This window comes from Magnolia sinica, chromosome 17 (genome assembly GCF_029962835.1).
Source record: "Magnolia sinica isolate HGM2019 chromosome 17, MsV1, whole genome shotgun sequence".
In the NCBI taxonomy this organism is placed as follows: domain Eukaryota; kingdom Viridiplantae; phylum Streptophyta; class Magnoliopsida; order Magnoliales; family Magnoliaceae; genus Magnolia; species Magnolia sinica.
This window is the reverse complement of record NC_080589.1, coordinates 69,454,209-69,475,881: the sequence shown is the minus strand read 5'-3', so window position 1 is coordinate 69,475,881 and position 21,673 is coordinate 69,454,209. Positions and strand designations below refer to the sequence as shown.

Sequence of the window (21,673 nt, the reverse complement as noted above, 5' to 3'; positions counted from 1 at the left end):
TTCCTTTTCTTTTCTTGTCGTTCTTTTTGTTACGACATTCATACTTGTAGTGTCCCTTCTTGCTACAATTTCAATATTTAACATCCTTCCTGGTACTCGACTTGCCTCTTAATTTATTTCGGGCCTTTCCGCTCTTTCTGTTAATTCCTCTCCCCCGTTCTTGTGTCATAAGGGCCTCTTGTTGAGTAGACCCCTGAGACTTCCTCCTTGTCTCCTCATTGAATAACTAGTTACATTTTCCATGTATACCTTTTCGTCTGGCGCGGAGTTACTTAGAGACACTACCGATGTCTCCCAACTATAAGGTAATAAGCTAAGCAATAGCAAAGCCTGTAGTTCATCGCCCAGGACCATCTTCATAGCGGAGAGTTGGTTCAATATATTGCTGACATCATTCATGTGCTCAGCCACAGAACCACCATCTTTGAACTTGAGATTCACAAGTTGTCTTATCAGAAAAATCTTATTATCGGCTGTTTTCCTCCCATACAGCCCTTACAGTTTCAGCCATAAGCTAACGGCTAAGGTCTCTGTAGACACATGGTGGAATACGGAATCGTCTATCCATTGTCTAATAAACCCCACCGCCTTATAGTCCAACTTCTTCTAATCATCATCTAACATATCCTTTATCTTCGTTGATATGCCTAGAATTGGAGCATACAAGTCCTTGCAATATAGCAAGTCCTCCATCTTAGCCCTTCCATATGGTCCAGTTAGAACCATTGGACTAATCATCCTTGATGAGCCACCTTCCATAATTCAGAACCGATCCCACTCCGTTCAATAAACCTGTACGCTCTAATACCACTTTGTTGGGGGTCATTGCACAAAACCTTAAGATCTAGCCTCCCAAAAACACACCAAAATTATAGGATAATAAAGCAATGAAATAAGTCAAAGCACAAAACCACACGACACAAGAGATTTTTACATGGAAAACCCTTAAAGAGGTAAAAACCACAGGAACTCGTCCAAATCAATAATCCACTATGAAGTAGAACATTACAACCGATCACAAGCACACTTCGCTTGGATCAAACCTTCTTCACTCACACAGGAGTGGATAAACAATAAGAGAATTAAAAAATGGAGAGATCTCACCGATTACGAGGACGTAGAAGCATTGAGATGTCGAGTGCACAGCAGATCACCTCTACAAGCAGAACCTCCCTTCCACAAGCTTCCTCTCTCTCACCTTTGATAGCCCTAAACCCTTTAGCAAACCATTGTAAAGCTTTAGGAAACTCTCTTGCATCCCTAGAACAGCCCTAGGGACCCATATTTATAATTTAGGAAACTCCTTTCCACACCTCTGTGAAAACTGCCTTAAATTTACGCAATCCACACAAAATCCAGACTCGAATCTGCGTAACCTCAACTAGTCGAGCAGGGTCTTCGACCGATCGAGCGGCCCACTCGATCGATCGAGCATGTCCCTCGACTGGTCGAGCATCACGGAGTCCCAAACTAATTTGCTCGCTGGACTTTGAGTTGAGCAGACTCCTCGACCAGTTGAGCAGTCCACTCGACCAGTCGAGAAGCTCTGTCTACTCTTCTAACCTGGGGAGGAAAAACCCCATTATTAAAATCCTCCCAAATTGGCCAATCCCAGCTGCTGATATTATAACACTTATCTCTTTTTTGCCATTTAATTTTCAAATGCAAAATGAAAAGATGAAATTGTCCGGGGTATCAAATAACATGATGGATGAATATCGAGCATCACACTTTAACAACAAAGTATTAAATAACTCAAGAAACACACTCCCCTGAAATATAAAATAACTCAAGCATAAAAAGGCATGCTTACCGAACCATAGGAAGTTCCCGTGGGGGGTGGAGGGGGGGATTGTCTTCTAATACTGCCAGCAAGGTGTCTATTAAATGGTGATATGTGAGCCCACCATAATGTGTTTTATCGACACCATTCATCTATTTTTCTATATCATTTTAAAGTATGAGCAAACCATGACATAGGAAAACATAAGTAATTAAACACCCACCATTAAAAACTTCTTAAAGCTCATTGTAATGTTTGCTTGTCATCTAACGTGTTTACTAGGTCCCAAAGTCTTATATAATAGAAAATACAAGTATCAACTTCATCCACAACTTTTGTGGCCCAAAAAGTTTTCAACACAAGCATTCAATCATCACTATTTCCAATACTCCCGTGCACATGGAAATGTTTAAGGCCTGTTTGGACAGTGGTATTAAGTTGTATTAAATGGGATTACATTACTAATCCCACTTTAAAATTCAAAAAGGCATGTTTGGAAGGAGTGTAAGATGGAATTAAAATGAACCTTGTAGGCTTTGAAAGATGAGCCTTGTGTTGGAAAGTGTGAGATGGGATTACTAATCCCACCGCTGATGGATTTTTGTTGCATCCGCTCCAATTCAAATGCAATTTGAAAATAAATCTTAGAATTTATTTTTTAATGCACACATTCCAAACACAGTATTAGAAAACATGGGATAAATCCAATCTAGGTCAATACCTTACACATGCATTTATTGTAACTTTTACGACCTTAATCCCACCTAACACAGCTGGCCAAACACGCCATCAGTGATTGTGGTCTACATGAGATTTTCATCTGCTTCATTTTTTAGTTCATGCTTTAGAAAATGAATATACTGCCAGGATAAAAATACATACAGCATAGTCGAGCCTACATAATATCGTACAATAGCCAATGGTTACTAGAGCTGGGCATCGGTCTGAGTCGGATCAGATTGAGACCAATCCAATCCGATCTAAAATTTGGGTATCCTAACCTGAATCCAATCCGATCCGGGAACGGATCCGACTCACCTAATCCGATTAGATCCGAACAGTGCATTAAATGATCCGATCCGAGACCGACTCGGTCAGCAAAACCGAGTCGGATCGGATTTGACCCGGTTCGGATTCGGTCTAGAATTAATTTTAAAATTTTTTGAAAAACGTATGAATTGGATTTGTCACAAATATCATGGTGGGCTCCACCTAAGTTAATCAACTTTCATCTTTTGATTTAAATGTCCACCAAACCTGAGTTTAAAAGTCTCCCATTAATTGATGACATTGATTGCAATGACAACCCACGATTGATGGCTTTTGGAAATTTACCTGTCTTAGCTCATTTTAGGGCATGAAACTAAAAATGAGAAAGATCAGAAGCTGAATATTAGCCTGGCAATGGCCCCAACATGTCTCAACAACATAGCTGGAATCTCACTTTTTCTATTGTGTGGCTTACTTGAGATTCAGGTTTGCCTAATTTGTGGGCTCGTTCTCTAAAATGAGCTGTAAGAAATGGACAGAGTGGATTTGTCATAAACTTAGAGCGGCCCCATTTACAGTCAAACCTGCATTTCCATACTATCTCCTGTACATCAGCGCATGAAATGATTGATGGAGACGGTCTCTGAATAGGCATAGTGGATTAGATGTCACCTGGACCCCACACAAAACAGTGTGACCCTTACCGAAAGGTTGACAATCAATGTCTAGCAATAAGAAATTCCAAGCAATCAATGAACTCTCAACATGATAGACTTACAGGCAGATATACTAAAAAGAAGAGAAGCCTTCAACTTGCATAAAAAAAGGGTGGGAAATACCTAAAGAGACTATCCACACATCACACGAACATATCATGACAGTTTTACATTCAAATAAATCATTCCATTCAGTCATTGATTAAATGAATCTAGCAACTACAATTAATAATGAAGGCTTACACATTCAGTTCCAAGTAATCATATACAACAAATATATAGGAGACCATAGGTACCTGCATATAACATAGTTGGGCCTTGTCCACAGTATCGCAAGATGAGAAAGTTACTAAGGTAAACTTATTGTCTTCTACTTCAAAAAGAAAAAAAGAAAAAGAAATAATTCATATGCAAAATATAAATGTAAAATGAAGACAAAGATGGCCATCATTAGGAGATGAAAAAGTTTGAGGGTGAAGCTTCATTTTCTTTTTGTCTTGCATTGTAGGTCCCATAAGAAGTTTGAATCTTCTAACCAAGCCAGGACTTTACCACCTTCACAGGTGGACTGAAACTTATCAACAATTAGGAGTTGGATCAAAAGAAGGCTGAAACTTATCAAACAATGCACAATATTAGCCTGTTCATCCACAGAAAGGTAGGATATCATTCATGGCTAAAAATCCTCCAACAAAATAATAGGAATGCTGCACATGAATTGCCAGATGAACAAAGCATGTTCTTTGAAAGAGAGACACTGCATCATCAAAGGGAAAACCTGCATTAATTTGCATAACAATGAGAAAATTGTGCTTTTCCAATAGATGCATGGATTGCCATTCTCTGCCAGAGTATCAAATAACTTCTTTGAAAGTTAATATCCTACCATTAAGTAGTCTTGACTTGGAATGGAGAAAAATCAACAATTTCCATAATATAAAATAAATAAATAAAAAGTAAAAACTAGGAAATTGAATTCTTGAAAGTATGAAAATCACAATCCATATCCAGAGTCAAGTCCCTCAATTGGAAAACTGCCTGTTTGGAAGACTCCTAACAATGAGTTCATCTCATTTTAGTTCATTGTAATTATGCATTAGGGTTCATATTTCTTTTTGGCAAAATAATCTTGATAAATGATAACCAACCATCATAATCCCTAATACATAATTAGAGATGAACTAAAATGTGTCTACCAAATAGGTCCTAAGGAAATTGCACTTCATATGAGTCTTTACACATTTTCTTCTCAGCTAATGGTGTGTTTGGGTGCCTTGAAAATGCAGTGGTCGGGTAGAACTGATCCCCGCCCACAACTAATGCCCCACTCATCTCACATCTTGCATGAAATGAGTTGCGCATCAATTTCAGGCAGGAAAAACGGAAAGGAAATTGCACTTTCAATGCCGCCCACAAGACCATGCCATTTCAATCATGGGTTGATGCAAACACTTCTGTTATGCAGACATCCAAATGCGCCCAAAACTACTCTTTGAAATGGCAGTAGGTCAAACAACAGCTACTACACATCTACACCTCCATAAGAGGAAATTTGGTGATATGAAAAAGCCAGAAGTAGACTATGGTTCATTTGATGAAGCTAAGTATGGGGATCATTCACATCATGGCCCAACTTTTTAGTTAGTGGCTAGGGCTCTAAATATTTTAATCTACATTCCTAACCTTAAGGTAGTGGATATTTAAGATAGAGATATTTGTATAAACAAAATGATAGAGATATACAGTTTTTAAAAGAAATAGAATGTCACTTACTCACGTGATCCCTTTAAGTTCTAAAAGAGTGTGTGTGTGTGTGTGTGTGTGTGTGTGTGTGTGTGTGTGTGTGTGTTTATTTGTATTTTTTAATAACTGAAATGAAGGAGTACACAGCCTATATCAATATATGATAAAATAATGAAATACACTTAAGAGGGGATGGTGACTTGACCGGTCCATCCGTTTGATTTGATTATATGAGCCTAACATGAAGCAAATCCATATATGAAGTGGGTCATTTCATATGGAGCTAGCAATGCTGATAGACCATTAAAAACTTCTTATTGGCCACATAAGTTTTTGATTAGGCTAATATTTCTTTTCACCCCTTCATCTATGTTTGTGTGACCTCATCGACAGTTTTGATGCAAAATAAACATTACGCTAGCCCTAGGAAGTTTTTAATGGAGTGTTCAATCACAACTGATTCCTCTAGTACGACCCACCTGAGATTTGGATCTACTTCATGTTTTGGCCATGCCCAAAAATGATGGGAAAAACAAATAAATATAATAGATATAGAATAGATACATTGAGGTGGACCCACAGTAAAGGCCACACCGTCTTCCAAGAGGTGGGGCCCACCTAATCTGCTCCGCTGAAAACTTCTGGCCATTCGCATGGGGCCATTATTTGGACGTCTTGCATTGGGAACATGAATGTAATGTATACTATGGCTGGTGGTAAGAAAAACATCAAAGAGACTTTTTTTCTTTAAAAAAAGTCAGGCCCGGTTACTCATCAGGTGGACAGGGACCCCATGTTACTAAACAAGAGTCCTAGACAAGTTTTTTTGTTTTTAACCCTTCCCATTCGACATGCCCTGTTTTCATCTTCAGACAGTACCGAGTGGGTCCTACCTGATGGACAGCTTAGATCTCAAGCTCATGTGCCAGCTATATATAACTAGCTTCCGTCTTGTTATCTGAATCATTCAGATTACTCCAAGGCCCTTTGCCAACAAGCCTAAGCTCCGAGTAAGTTCTCTCCCGTTCTTAAGTTTTCCATTTTTTTCTTCTTTTTCTTGCTAATTCGACTCTGCTTCTAACTAATATTGTCTGGATCAATAATCTCAAACTGTGGCCAACGATCCTAGGTGACCGGACCACCAACGGGCAGCGTCCATGGCTGGCCGACCAGCGAGTTATCTCTTACAAAAATAAAAAAATAAATAAACAGTAGCTGAGTGGGTCCACCTACCTGATGAACGGTTGCGAATGGCCGGATGAGGATTGTGAGTCGCCGGCGTTCGGGTAGGGACGACAAAGGGGAAGGGTTTGAGGGATTTTAGGGTTCGGGTGTGGGGAGAGAGCGACGAGTAGGTAGGGTAAAAAAACAAAAAGGGGTAAAAGAGATATATATAGGGGAGGGGCAAACTTGTCAATTTACACCCGGTCCTGTCAGGTTCGAATCAGCTCGGACCCAAACGGATCGGATTTCGGTTCGGGTCGATCAGTTTTGTTGCTTATCCGAATCCGATCTGAATTGCATTTGGATCTGCCCTTTTGTACCCGAACCTAACCAATCCAACCTACCGGTCTTGTTCGAATCGGGGCGGATCAGGGCGGATCGGATCGGATCCGCCGGATCGGACCCATTTTGCACACCACTAATGGTTATTGTCAGTAGACAATCCACTTTTGCTGTAAGCTCCATAAATACACTCCGATCCATCGGAGTCGCAAAAGCTATTAGGACAGAAAATAGGTAAGTAGGAAAAGTGTACGACACTAGTCTACCGTAAAACTTTTTTTGAGCCAATACCATAGGCAAAGCTGATTGCATACTGAGTAAACTGTGTGGTCCACCATGATTTATTTATTTTATCCACTCTATCCAGTCATTTTACCAGATAATTATAGGGATTTAGCCGAGAAATGAATCATATCTTAAGGTCAAGTGGACCACACCATGGATAAAATTCTTGGGGTCACAGAAGTTTTGGATCAAGCTGATATTTATGTTTTATCTTCATCCATGATCGTATGATCTTATGAATAGGTTAGATGACCAACAAACATCACTGTGAGCCCCGGAAAGGTTTCAATGGTAGAAATCATTATTCTCATTGTTTCATGTGGTGTGGTCCACCTGAGCTCTTGATATGCTTAAATTTTGGACTCAACTACTAAAATAAGCTGGAAAAACGGATGGACAGTGTGGATAAACCACATACATCCACAGTGGGTCCAACAGAGTTTACTCAGTACGATCAAAGGGTACCACTAACTCAGTACGTAATCCAATTTCTCATGCTTAAATATCATTCTAATCCAAACCTTCTGTGGCCCCACAAATTTTCCAACGGCGGTGGGCGTTCAATACCAGCTCGTCCACTTGAGTTTTGGATCTGCCTGATTTTTTGGAATTCTGTCCCATCTTGAAAAACTGATGGACGGAGCGGACTTCTCACTGAAATCTCTGTGGGCCCCACATAGCTTCCAGCCACTAGAACTTGTGGGAGTACAGGCAATTCGCGTCCGTTCGTAGGGTTTTCAGGAAACGGATTGGCTACTCCCCCTGACACCAGCCCCGGAGCTGGTGGTCGGTGCGCTGTGGGCCCCACCATGATGTATATGTTTCATCCATTCCGTTCATCCATTTTAAAATATCATTTTATGACTTTATCCGAAAAATGAGAGGGATATAAATCTCAAATGGATCACACCACAGGAAAAAAATAGTGATTGGATATCCATCATTTAAATCCTCCTAAGGCCTGATGTACTGTTTATTTGAAATCCAATCCGTTTATTATGTCATAAAGACCCAGATGAAGGGAGAAAACAAAGATCAACTTGATCCAATACTTTTATGGCCCCCAAAAAGTTTTTAACGGTCAAAGTTCATTCAACACTGTTTCCTGTAATGTGGTCCAGTTAAGATTGGGATATACCTCATTTTTTTTGTATTACCTTGAATTGATCTAGAAAAATAGATAGACGGAATGGATGAAACACATACATCATGATGGGCCCACAGAGCACCGACCACCAGCTCCGGGGCTGGTGTCAGGGGGAGTAGCCAATCCATTTCCGGGTTTTCAAGGGTTTTTTACTGGCTCGCTGCATTCGTAGGGTTTTCCGTTGGTGGCGCCAAAAGAGAGAGAGAGAGACAGAGAGAGCCGCGAGAGAAGGGATTTCAGCGACGGATAGAGAGAAAGACGAGGAAACCTTGGAGAAGATTCCGATTCACCTGAGGGTTTCTTTTTGAGAATTCCAATTACAATCGATTTCAAGCTCCCAACAATGGAGGCTGATTCTCTTCCTCCTCCATCCAGCCGCTGCTGGACGGACATCGTACAAAAGCCCCCACCGCAGAAGCCGCAGGAACCGCCGATCTCGAACCGCATCATGTTTGACAGTTGCAAGTCGAGCAAGGGCGTGGCGGTGGCTGTGGTGGACGCCAACGCCATAATTCAAGGTGGGGAGAAGCTGGCGAGCTGCGCCGACAAGTTCGTGTCGGTGCGGGAGGTCCTTGAGGAAGTGCGGGACCCGGTCTCTCGCCGCAGGCTCGATTTCTTGCCCTTCACTGTCGAAACGATGGAGCCTTCTCCAGATGCCTTGAAGAAGGGTTAGATTCTCTCCTCTTTTTTGAAATATTCGTATTTTATTTATGGATTTTGTTAATATCTCCACATTCAGTCTGCTGTATCTGTCCCCACTGAAACCGGACCTTGTACTTGATCCGATATACATAGTGTTTGAAAAAATCTCCCATTGCAAGCTTACATGAAGAGTACAATAATCAGATAGCAGCACAGAAGGAGAACATGTAACTTTTTCATCCTCAGACAACAGATTAAAGGAGCGGATGCCCTAAAGATAATGTAAATGGAAACAAATTGAGAAAAGATTTTTTTAAAAAAAATCTTCAACACCATGCTGGCACATAGAAACAATAGAAGAGAAGATAGTATTTTCCAAATTGTAAACCACTCAAGTAAACTGCAAGTATGAGCCATCCCTACCACTGAATTGGTGAAAATGTCCACTAATACAAATGGTCCAATTGATGGCCCACCCCAGGGTTCATTCTGCAGTGATTAATGATCCTAGTTCCTAACCATTTGATCAAACCTTTGTTTGCTAGTAATTTGGCTGAACAGATGCACCAATTGGAGTGAACATGGTGTTTAGATGCTAACACCATTTTTATATATACAGCTTATAAACATGATCATTCAAAATCTAGGGGAAAAAATACGCCCGCAGAAATCGAATTTGAAAATGCCCCTACATTAATCACCCCCAGTGAAGAATCTCGAATACGAGACTTCCCACTCCTATACCACTTTGATGCATGACAACTAACCACTTGCTCTAGAAGCTCGTACTGATAGAGCGTGGTGAATCAACCCTTTTATCTCATAGCCTAGGCGCCCCCCATCCCATGGGTTAGGTCCTCGGTTGAACCCCCCACGTGGGCCCCACATCACATGGGTTCTACCTCACACAAGCCACCTGCCTCACACGGGCCGCCCACCCCAAGTGTGCCCCTGCATCCCATAGGCCACCCCACTCAAGCTTGGTGTGAAAATGCCCCTCCGTTACATACCCACAAGGGAGTTGATGCAGCCATTAGCGGTTTGGGGTAATGATTTGTGATTTGAGATTTAAATAAGTTACACAAATTAACTCAAAAGACTATTTTATCAAAAATAAAAATAAAAATTATTTTTTGAATCACCTTGGAGATTGCAGGTGAGAAGATCAAGCCATTCTCATCATCAAGTGAACCATGCCTATGTCAAATCAGATCGTTGTCAGTTTGATTTAGACCATCCATTATTTTAATACATGAAATCAGTGTGATGACTGGATGGCTGGTATTGTTTGATGAGAATTGGATGTGCACACATGCAGAAACCATGTGATGATTGGATGGCTGGGATTGCTTGATGAGAATTCAACACACACAAATGGACACATGCAGAAATGTATGTATGTACATGTCGGTATGTTTGTGTAAACGGGTTTGAGTGGGTTCGGGTATGGTTTGGATTATACCAATTACTAGTCGGGCTCAAAAAATTACCTAAAACCCACACTCACCACCCATTTAATTACACTGATACCCATTCAACTATGACCATGAAACTTTCTAGATCAGAATTGAGAAACCATACATTGGAAGAAAAACACCGATAATGAAGTAGTGGACTAAAGCTATACATTAGGTCAATATGTTGAGCAGACTTTCTATTTTATGTTTTCAAGTTCCTTGCTGGTTCAATTAGGTAACAAGTGGCAGTGTGTAAATTCAACCCTAAATCACCGAAATAAAAGTGATGGGTAAGAAACAAATATTATGGTTTGCTATTATAATTTTGCAGTTATCAACTTTGCGAAGGCGACTGGGGACTTGCAGACTCTTTCTGATGTTGATCTTAAGCTAATTGCTCTGACTTACATGTTGGAAGCTCAGTTCCACGGGACTAACCATCTTAGGGACAGCCCTCCGTCACTGCACATGGTCAATGTGAAAAGACTGCCCGAGAAAGAAATGCCTGGGTGGGGCTCCAACGTGCCTAACTTGGCAGAGTGGGAAGCTCTAGAAAATGATGCAAGCTCAGATTTGGGTTCCTCCCGGATCCTCCCACTAAAAGACCTCAGCTTGAATGTCCCAATGGATGGTCAAAGTGGGTCCGGAAATGTAATACCAGAGACTGGTGGTGATGCGGAAGCTGAGAATCAAGAGGGTGGGGATCACGGATTTAGTAACACTAGAAGGTTCATTCATCCGAAGAAAGAGATTAAGATTGAAGGAAAAAAGATGGTAGCTGATGGAATTGATGCCTCACAAGGAGAAGCTGCTGCTGATGACAGTGATTGGATGCCAGCCGTCAGTCGGAGCACTCACAGGAGATATATAAGAAGAAAAGCAAGGCGTGAATCGGCTGAGGCATTGGAGAAACTCGAGCCAGATGAGGTGGCAAGCACAGATGCTGAAATTACCGAAAATGCTGCAGGTAGTGTTCCCGAGGAGAGCAAATCGGAACAGACTGAAGCTTTCTTGCATGAAAGTTCCAAGGGGATGCAGGCTGCAAATTGGATTTCGAAAGATGAAGCAGCTGAGGTTGGTATTGATGGAGATGATAATCTCTCAACTATCTTAAAAAATATGAGATTGGAAGAAGAATCCTCTGAGCTTCTCAAAGATGATCAAGAAGTTGCGGAAGTGGAACCTTATGACTCTGTGATGGACCAAAAAAGCCTAGATAATGAAGATGTTGTAGCTGAAAACAGAGTTGAAATATCAGGCGAGGGATTGGATCACTTAGAGATCTCTAGCCAAACAGATGAAAGCATTGATACTTCTCAAGTGGACGATAACGGTAGTGAACAGAGTTGGATGCTCCGATCTTTGTCTGACTCGAGTGTAGCATGTGTGACAAGTGACTTTGCAATGCAAAATGTGATTCTGCAGATTGGTTTGCGGCTTCTAGCACCTGGCGGAATGCAGATTCGTCAGCTGCATAGGTATGCCCTTTTTTAATTTAGCTTGGTTGGGTTTTAGCTGATTTTCAATGTGGTTACTTTTTTTAATTTTACATTTTTTTAAAACGCTGCTTTCTGGGAAAAGGGGATCGAATGAGTAGCCCTCCTTTTGTAATCCCATGCATGGTGCATTGAATGACCCACCTTCGGCCAATATTATGCATTTGATCAGGGAGTTTGTATTGCATTCCTCCTGAAGATCACCTTGATCAGATAGCCTGCCTTTGTAGGATCAGGATGACATTCATTTTCTATAGCATTCTCGCTTTTATTTTGGTAAATGGTTGACTACCTTCCAATCAGTTTGATATACAGGTAATGCACAATATACCCCTATTCCCGTTATCCAACAGTCCTCTTGATTGGAGGGCCCTACAGACCACTTTGCATTGGAATAAAATTAGAAGGCCTTACACTGGATCATTTCCCCTGTGCAAGTAAAAATAAATAAATAAATCCGGCTTCCATGTTCTTTGTAGCACATTTCTAAAACTATTTAAGAGTCATGGTGAATTTGTAAACCAATGCCAATGGTATATCAAGGCATGCCATGAATTGGGTGACACAGTTAGTGTTTGTATGTCTGAGATATTGCACTGGATCGTAATGTGGTTCCTTCTTATACCTATTTATTCCAGGTGGATTTTGAAGTGTCACGCCTGCAATAGAGTAACTGCAGAGATTGGGAGGATATTCTGTCCAAAATGTGGCAACGGTGGCACTCTACGTAAGGTATCTGTTACAGTCGGTGAAAATGGGGTTGTTCTAGCAGCTCGTCGGCCACGTATTACCCTTCGAGGCACAAAAGTAAGAACCTTTCCAGTTTTCTTCATTGTACCCTTGACAGTTCAGAAGCAATATGGACCATAATTATAAAACTCACCAAGTCAACTCAAAACCCAGCAGAGTTCAGCTAGACTCAAGAAACTTATGATTCAGTTGGACTTCTCCAAGTTTTGTAGACTTGTCGAGTCCACTGCGATTGTAACCCCTGCAAAAGATCCAAGGTCCTTAGCCAGTGGAATACTAATGCAATTGTTGTTTGTTTGGTTATTTTATTCTATTTACCAAGATTAAGAAAACCTAATACTGTACCACTATTATCATATTAATTTAGTTATACTAAATCATTGAGTCAAGCCACGTAAGACTCGATCGAGTCTTCTAATCAACCCGACCTGGATGGACACTGAGTCAAGTCGAGTTTTTGGGTTTTTGAACTGTGGTATGGATCAGTAACTCACTCACATGCAGTCTCATCCACTTGCGCAATCTTTGTTTGAAATGTGATTAAGTTTGTTGTTCTTTTATCTATTTGTTTTGGAGATGCATACTTTGCCCAGGCTTCATCTTTTCATGGCTAAGGTTGCAGCATTATCATCTACCTCTCTACAAGCCTCTCTACAAGTATATGTAGAAGATATATTAAACCTAGAGGATGAATTATATATCTTCTTAATGCCAGTCACCTTGTTTTGAAACGAGTTTAGCTGCCAAAGATATAGCATTGCTCGAATCTCCTTCAATAATCAGCCATCCAGAGAAGGATTGAAAGAAGATTTTTGTTCCTTCCCGGAGAGCCCTGGCTTCTGCTTGGCTTGATATCTCCTATCCTGCCATACCGCAATAGACTAATTTAATCCCCCGTCTGTCATCCCATACTGCCTTACCACTCCTATTCTACCTAGATGGTCATAGACACTTGTCAATGATCCATCAGAATCTAATGCTATCACGTCTATCTTATTATTTTTATGATTTTGTAGACTTATTCGCCTTTAGGGAGCTATTTTGTTTTTTGAGTTGTTGGGTTTTGTTGATGCAGCAAGGCTTCAAACCAAGCCAAAATCTGAAAGTGAACATGTTTGGCAGTCCAAACACTACAACAGTCCACACCAGTTGCAGAATTTCAAGATGAAAGTACTGCTGGATGATTCCAGACAGCCTACTAGACTACTTTTAGTATTTACAGGATAATTGCCACTCCAATTTCATGGAGAGACACTAGTAAAAGCTGTATTATATCATCAGTTGATAGCATAGTTCATGCATATGATTCAGTCTTTTATAGGCTTACCTACAGCTTTTATCACACTCCACACTTTCCATTTTCTAGAGTACAAACTGAATCTTTGAAGCTGCTATTTAAAGATACTCCAAATTTAGGACATAAGTAGGGCTGATAATGGACTGAGCTGCCCAGCCTGGCCGGCCCTAAACTTGGTCCAAATGCTGGGCTTGTGCTTGGGCTTGAACTCTAGGTCTGCTGTCAGGGTAGAGCTGGGCCAGGACCAATGATGGATGGCCTATGAATGGCCTAGTCTGGCCCATTGGCCACTCTTATTATACAAAAGAATGGACGATTTAAAGACGCTTGTGAGTGGTCCTGTTCAACATATATCTTTATTGTAAAATCATTTTTGGATTTGCGGTTATTTTTCTATGACCAAAACCATTTATATGTTGGGATTCATTGCAGATGGAGGGGATACTGCAAAAGATTTCTTAGATTGGGACTATCTCAAACATTCAATCATATCACTCCTTTCCTTACAAGGCCGGTACTTGCCCAACCCATCCTAGTAGGGCTCAAGGTATTCCCTGACAGTAATGATGGCCATAACCACCACCACCGTTACTGTTATGATACAGGTCGTAACAGCCATTGCAGCTCCCTTTTTTTTTTTTTTGAAAAAATACATTTCGGTCCCTTAATGGCCCTTTTTTTTTTCTGTAACGGCCATTGAGGCTGTTTCAGACCCTTAACACATAACAGTTGCCACTGTTACCATTATGTAACGGCCATTACACAATGGTAACGGTGGTAACTAGTACACGTTAACAAGGGTCTGTACTCTTGCCCAGTGGTAGACTCACAAGAGTTTCAACACCAGGTCAAGGGTTCGAGTACCCGTAGTGGTGAAATCCCACTACGGCGTCAGTGTGTGCGGGTGTGTGTGTGTGGGGAAAAAAGAAAGAAAGAAAGAGTACACGTTACCATAAGTAACGGTCGTTTCATAACCGTTTTGGCATACCTTGGGAGGGCTAGGGCTAGGGTGAGGCCTTTTTAGCCCAATTGAAGTGCCAGGCTAGTGCAACCTGATTATCGAGTCAATAAGATCTTGATACTCAAATTATAATTTTTTAAAATAATTAAAAACAAAAATAAAAAATGGTACACCCACAAGAACAATGGAGTATAGAGAGAGAGAGAGAGAGAGAGAGAGAGAGAGAGAGAGAGAACTTTATTGATATCAACCTTCTTCTCTTACAAAAACTTTAAGAAAACTCATTCTTAGAAAATTTGGAATGACTAACTCCTACACCAACCTCTCCTTTTATAGATCCTAAATGAATCTTTAATTAAAATCCTCCAAACTAAGAGATTGATTTCAAATCATCATAATTTATTTCAAACCAATCTAATCTACCTAAGACATAAAAGCCTAATAATAATAAAAACAAACAAAGAAAATACTCATAATTACATTTATAAATTAGCCCTATATCTTCAATCATATCAATTACATCTTCAATTATATCCAATGTTTTAAATATCGACAATATTGGCCGATATATCCCACGATATATCTTGTATCCCACCTGTGCGATACGAAACACATAGGTAGTGCCGATATATCCCACATATTCGATCTGGTGAGCATTTTCAGTTTCCAATCTCTCTCTTTTTGTTGAAATTATGTTAAATCAGTGTCAAATGGTTATAAATCCATTAGTTCTTCATGTTTTGCATGAAAAATAATGGAGTGGGCCTTTGATTTCGATATCCATTGGTTCTTCATGTTCTTTATTTCTTTTTCTTGAAATTTTCCTTCAACCAGCTGTCAATTGAGACTAATTTCGAAGTATTTGATGAAATGATCATCACATACATTCTAATTTTGAAATTTGAGTGTAGGTAGTCCAATTTGGAGAAAATTAGGGAAAATTCAAAATTTCCTCAATTTCTCCCAAATTGCTTGTAATGTTGCACTCCAAACATGAAATCAAGTATGTATGAGGGCTCATCTACTGATTCGTCAAGTCTTTGTCATTTTTTGGAAAATAAAAATCATTTTTAATTATTATTATTATTTATTTGTTTTTTATTTTTTTTGAAATTTCCCTTCAACAAGCTATTGTCATTTAGGACTAATTGGGACTAATTTTGAAGTATTTAAGAGTGTTTGATGAAATATGTTATGCATTCAATTTGAATATAGTTACATTAGTTCAGTCAAACAATGAACAACTTGGGACCCTATTTAAAGGAAACCTATTATTTGCATTTCTTTTTTAAGATATTATGATTTAAAAGTGTATATTAAGGTCTTTTGTAACAATCCCTGAATTTTCATTGAAAAATTCAACCATTTTCCTAATGTTTCCCCATGTTTCCCAACAAGTGCGATAAATTACCCGATACAAACGATATATCTCGTGCGATAACCGATACGTATCCGTATCCCAAGGATGCGATACGTAACACGATACCGATATTTCGAACACTGATTATATCTTTAAATGAGCTCTCTTGTCTCCCAAAAATAGTAAATTGCAATTCTTGATTTAGGCTCACAAGTTTGTAAATAAACATCCAAAAATCATCACATGTTGGGCTCTACAGTGGGCTATGGACCTACATCTTGTTGGGCCCTACTATGGGCTTAGATGGGCCTAGGTTGGCTGGATGCTAGAGTCCTAAGCGAGCTGTGGGCCTGCATCACAAGCCCATTGCCACCATAGACTGCCCTAGACATAAGTAACAGAGGCCCCTATTTCTAGAAGGAGATGACATATCTTTGGAAGAGGGCTGTAGATGCAGCTGTTTGTGCACAAAAAGCCATACAGTTGCTATATGTTTCCAAAACAAGATGATCGGCTGTCCCAAAATTATCTTTTGCTGCATGTGGGGCACGGTTGAGATTGCTTATATTTCTCCCAAAATTGGCAATCGGCTGAGTTATCTGCTGATAATATGTCTTGGATGCAGGAAACAGAAATCTACTTGTTAGAAATAGCTTATAGCCCATTCTGTAACCCAGGGAGCTGTCCGGTTGGACTGTGGGCCCTCCATCCAATCAAACACGTGGGAAACTGATAATTTGAGTGTGTATCAATTGGCTCAACAAATTTAACATGACCTGGATTCAGCTCATGAATTTGGCTTTCTATCCTATGTTGGATCATCAGACTGCTGGTTTTAGTTTGTACTCTTTTATCAACAAGAAAAGGCTGAAATGAATTGGCTTTCAACCATGAGGGCCTCTTTGGTCCATGGCTCCACATCTTTTCTCTCTAGTTTTGCAGAAAGACCCTGCTAACATGATTAATTTCAGCTTGAGTGGGCGTTAAAAGGAAATTGATTGTGTCTGGTACTTCTTTCTGCAAGACAACGTGAGAAAATGACATGAAGCCATGGGCCCCACCGTTCTTGGAAGATGTCAGGAATTAAAACGGATTCATATCCCTTCGGATTCTTGCATGCAAACAGGCTATATCACAGGCAAACGACTCTTTGAAGTTGGGATTGCTATCTTTTGATATTATTGCCATATCACATGGCATCTGTTCATTGTTGTTGGATGAGGAAAGAGGTATTTTTGTGATGGTTTGGGGGCTTTGTTTCCTTGTGTTAGTATTCTGCCTCATGCCACAGTTGAGGGAAAATACATGAATCGTGTGAGAGGAATTATTTGCCAACCTTCAAAAGAAGCTAGCCTCGATAATGATTATTAGAATGGGTTACAGAAAAGAAGAAAAAAGTTCAACTTTATAGAGGTCTGAGGTGCTGAAGATAATAAAAGAAAATAAAGGCAAAGGTTTATGGGACAGGAAAACTAATCATTTTTTGTTAATTACAATTGTAAATGATATCCATTCTGAAACTTCCATATACCTGCAGAAATGTTCCCAAATGGGGTTTCTTTTTTATAAGGTTGTATTGAGTTTTCTGTAAGTTCCCATGCAACATGGATATGATTTTATTTTTTATTTTCCTTTCAATTCTTTGGTCTTTAAAAAATAATAATAATAATAATAATGCCTTTTTTTATTTTCTTTTCTATTCTTGTATGTCTTTGTCAGTTATTTATGTAGTAGTTTCTATAAATTTCTACCTGTCTGTCTGGATGTGTATTATGAACATTTCATGTTTGCAGTTTTCACTACCTCTGCCTCAAGGTGGAAGAGAGGCCATCACCAAGAACCTCATTTTACGTGAAGATCAACTCCCTCAGAAACTCCTCTACCCGAAATTCAAGAAGAAACCCAATAAACAGGTTTGACATTCTTCTTATAGCAAGTATGACTTTCCCTTTCTTTGGTGGGTAATGAAATTTATTGAAAGAAGAAATAAATACAAGAAAAAAAAGAGTATGCACAACTGCTTCATTTGCCAACCAAGCACTCGAATGGGTACAATCCGCTTGACCATTGGCTTCTCTATCAGCCTTGGATATAAGGTTACTTTTCAAACAACAACAACAACAATCACTGCATCTGCCAATCTCCATGAGAAAGCTCTGCTCCTACTTAACTATCAAATCACTTCAATGGAGTCTCTTTCCAAAATCCATGGTCACCCCATAAAAGCCTACTTACCCAACCACTGTTCCAATTCCCTTAGTTTTATAAACCCTAATTTCTAATTCTCAGCCAAAACCTTTCAATTCTTAATGCTGACATCTATAATCTGCAACTCTTTAACTTGTGCTTCAAGTTACTCCTATTCCCCTATAATCTTTAAACCAGTTCATACACCCAGAAATTTGAAACTCTAGGCTTTAGAAGTTTGCCACCCAAAACTGAATTTTTTTTTACTTTGATTACCCTTCCAGCATCACCCTCTCTACCCAATCAAACCTGCAAAAAAAAACAACAAAAACAAAAAAAACAAAAAAAACAAAAAAAAAAAAAAAAAAACAAAAACTCTTTCGATGTTGTATAATCATGGTCACAAATCTACCGACCAACCTGGTCCTGACTATCCGAAATGAACTTCCATTAGAATTCTCCTGGAGGCAACCATGGCCCCGTAGCTCGACAGTAGATAGGGCGTGTTTCAAGTTTTCAACATTGAGGTCTCGAGTTCCAGCCTAGCCTAGCTTACCTATCAAAATAAATAAATAAATAAGGCTGCCACAGTATACCAGCTTTCATTTACGCAGCATCTTCCTTGTTAATGAACTTGAACTCTTTTTGAATAGTATAGGGAATGATGTCTTTGATCCAATCACTAACAAACTCCACAGGGCACCTTTATCTCTCGGACTTCCATCTAATCACTCTTGGCAAATGCCCAACAAGATCAATTGGAAGGAAACACCATCAGTCCCTCCTTATCCTTTGCCTACATCTAAGCAATGGCTATCTATCTCGACATATGCACTCCATAAAATATGGTCTAAAGATTCCACCCATGCCATGACAGTGCAAGGCAACTCCTTAACCTCACCATATTACTCAAAGACAAAGCTCAAGATCCTCCATGTAAGAGGACAGTAGATAGGAGAGGATGGTAGATAGTCTCCTCTGCCTCACAATAAAGAGCATGTTTATTTTGAATTGATGTCACCTGCATTGAAGATGGTCCCAATAGGAATTTTGTTGTGTGTAATTGTCCAACAAGAAGAATCGATGAGAAGCATATTAAAGTTTAAACCACAATCACCTAGGCCAAACCACAACTGAGGACCTGCAACGAGAAATGGATAGAAAGACCAAACTAAAAAGCCCCCTCATGTTCCCAAATCCAAAAACTACAATCTGAACCCTCTGTAGGAATCTATACTCCATGAAACAAGCCTAGAAGCTCCATACGGACCATTTTCAAATCCCCTAAGGGCCTGTTTGGGTAGGGTGACATATAAATGTGGATACAGAACCCCCAAGAAATCATTTTGTGGAACAGTGAAAATTTTGATAGGATGCATGTCAATGTACATTTTTTTTCAGGTTGATTTCCACTGGAATGGGCCTAAGCTCAATGGTCAACAGTGATATGTATCACATTATCGTGGAAATGCTCATGGATTAGCTTTTTAAAAAGAAATCAAAAGGGCTACTTTTCCAATGAAAAGTGTAATCATGATGGTCAATTTGAACTACTTTTTACAATACAAACAACAAAAAACAATATTCACAAGGGGGGGGGGGGGAGGAATGGAGACAAAAAAATCAATTTCCTCCTCATTCCTAAACAGGCCCCATGTTCTATGTGCCATGGGAAACCAAGCTATACTCTTCAGCACTCATAACACCTCACTGCTCAAGCCCCTTTTGCTAGAAGCTGTCCTTTACAGTCTCACAAGCATGAGTAAAGGATCTAACCCCCCCAAACAGTCCGCCCAAAAATAATCCTATATTTTCCCATATCTCAAACTCTCTAATCCTATTACACATTTAGACCCTGATTATCTGCTCTCGATGATAGTGATTATCCTGAATTTGTGCTTGCCCTGGTTTTGCACTTGCCAAAGAACATGGAAACAATGATGATGTAAATAATATGGTTATTTATGAAATATGGGAAATTCATCTGCTTTTGTGCCTCATGCTTAAGAGTATGTCTGGCAACTGCCCCTCCATAACTCTCCTTTTTCTTTGCTTGCTTGCCTTTAGAGGCGCAACTCTGGTGGGTTCGGTCGGGTTGAGGGTCAACCTGAGCCCGACCTGACCTCAGGAGGACCCAACCCGCAGGCCAACCTGACACAAATTCCAACCCAAAGTCCTCTATATTCAACCCAAATTCAACTCAGATTGGCATTTTTCAACCCAAACCCAACCCAAGGACCTTGACAACCCCACCCAAACTCGGGTTGGGTCCCCAGTTTGCAGCCCTACTTGCCTTTGGGTGTGCATGGGTTTACTTCGGCTGGGGAATAGTACTGGGTGTCAGACTGTGTTGACGTTCAAGCGTGGTCAATATGAGCCTCTGTTGTGGCTAGTTCCAGAGCCCATATAAAAGACAGGTCAATGCCCAGATGGCAGTTTTCTCTCAAAAATTCCAAAAAGAAAGAAAGAAAAGAAGTCACATATGGGCAGTTGATCATAAAACTTTTGCCAATCTAGATATAAAAGCTAATGCCAAATTGCTGGGAGAAAGACGAGAAGTTGATTTGAATATGCATCTATAGTTGATTTTCATGAAAATATTATGTATCTATGGTTATGTATATTAATTGTGTATTCACAGACCCTTGTTTATTGCTTCTTGCTAGGGAGTGGAATTTCTGAGTTCAGATGATATCTTTTCTCACACTGCTGACAAGCGAGCCCCATTGAAGCCTCCTGTTCGAAAAGCTTTGGCAGTTTTCAGCGGAAGGAGGAACCCTAACGACAATCATTTCTCTCGTTCGAAGCATTAGAGTCCAATTTATGGAATATGTGATGTTTAATGTTTTTTCCCGGAATTTGAATGGAAGTCAGTCCAAGCAAATCCATCTTTTTGGTCCTATTCAATCTATTTTCATTATGCTGGCATGGTACTTTCTAAGGCGACTTTGTCTCAAAAAGGAAACAGTGAAAGTGGGCCTATTTGGATACAAGTTTAGATAACTGTAATGATTACCTTTCTCCTGCCCACTTGATTCCAGAAAAGAGGTGCCGTTTGGATAACAAGCGGAAATCCTCATATTTGTTAGACAATGATCACCTTAGATCTTGCGACAGAGAATTTAAACTATGGATAAGCCTGATAATTACTTTGTGGAATCCTTAGTTTTCTTTGCAATCCAAACAACCGGAAACATCAAATTAAAGGAAAGTACATTGTTCTGCATGGATTCCTCCGATTCAAAAAGGCATTTAAGGTAATGTTATGGTTTATTGTTTGTATCATTCCCAGGTAACCCAGATCCGTATGTTTTCCGCTTCCTATTGCCTCGTGCATTTCACACATTTGTTGA

The 21,673-nt window shown here is 39.9% G+C and overlaps 1 protein-coding gene across 1 annotated transcript; it reads left to right on the top strand.

Annotated features, from left to right (window-relative positions):
* The first annotated feature begins 8,319 nt into the window (after positions 1–8,319).
* On the top strand, positions 8,320–21,479 carry LOC131230652 (RNA-binding NOB1-like protein). Its single transcript, XM_058226548.1, has 5 exons — positions 8,320–8,838; positions 10,601–11,747; positions 12,404–12,572; positions 17,927–18,046; positions 20,987–21,479. The coding sequence occupies exons 1-5, from the start codon at positions 8,514–8,516 to the stop codon at positions 21,131–21,133; spliced, it is 1,908 nt and encodes a 635-aa protein (XP_058082531.1). The 5' UTR covers positions 8,320–8,513; the 3' UTR covers positions 21,134–21,479.
* The last annotated feature ends 194 nt before the right edge of the window (positions 21,480–21,673 follow it).

Coding starts and splice junctions, on each gene's coding strand:
- LOC131230652 (XM_058226548.1), top strand. CDS start 8,514: ATGGAGGCTGATTCTCTTCCTCCTCCATCCAGCCGCTGCTGGACGGAC. Junction 11,748..12,403: donor CAGATTCGTCAGCTGCATAG/GTATGCCCTTTT, acceptor TATTTATTCCAG/GTGGATTTTGAAGTGTCACG. Junction 12,573..17,926: donor TTACCCTTCGAGGCACAAAA/GTAAGAACCTTT, acceptor TCATGTTTGCAG/TTTTCACTACCTCTGCCTCA.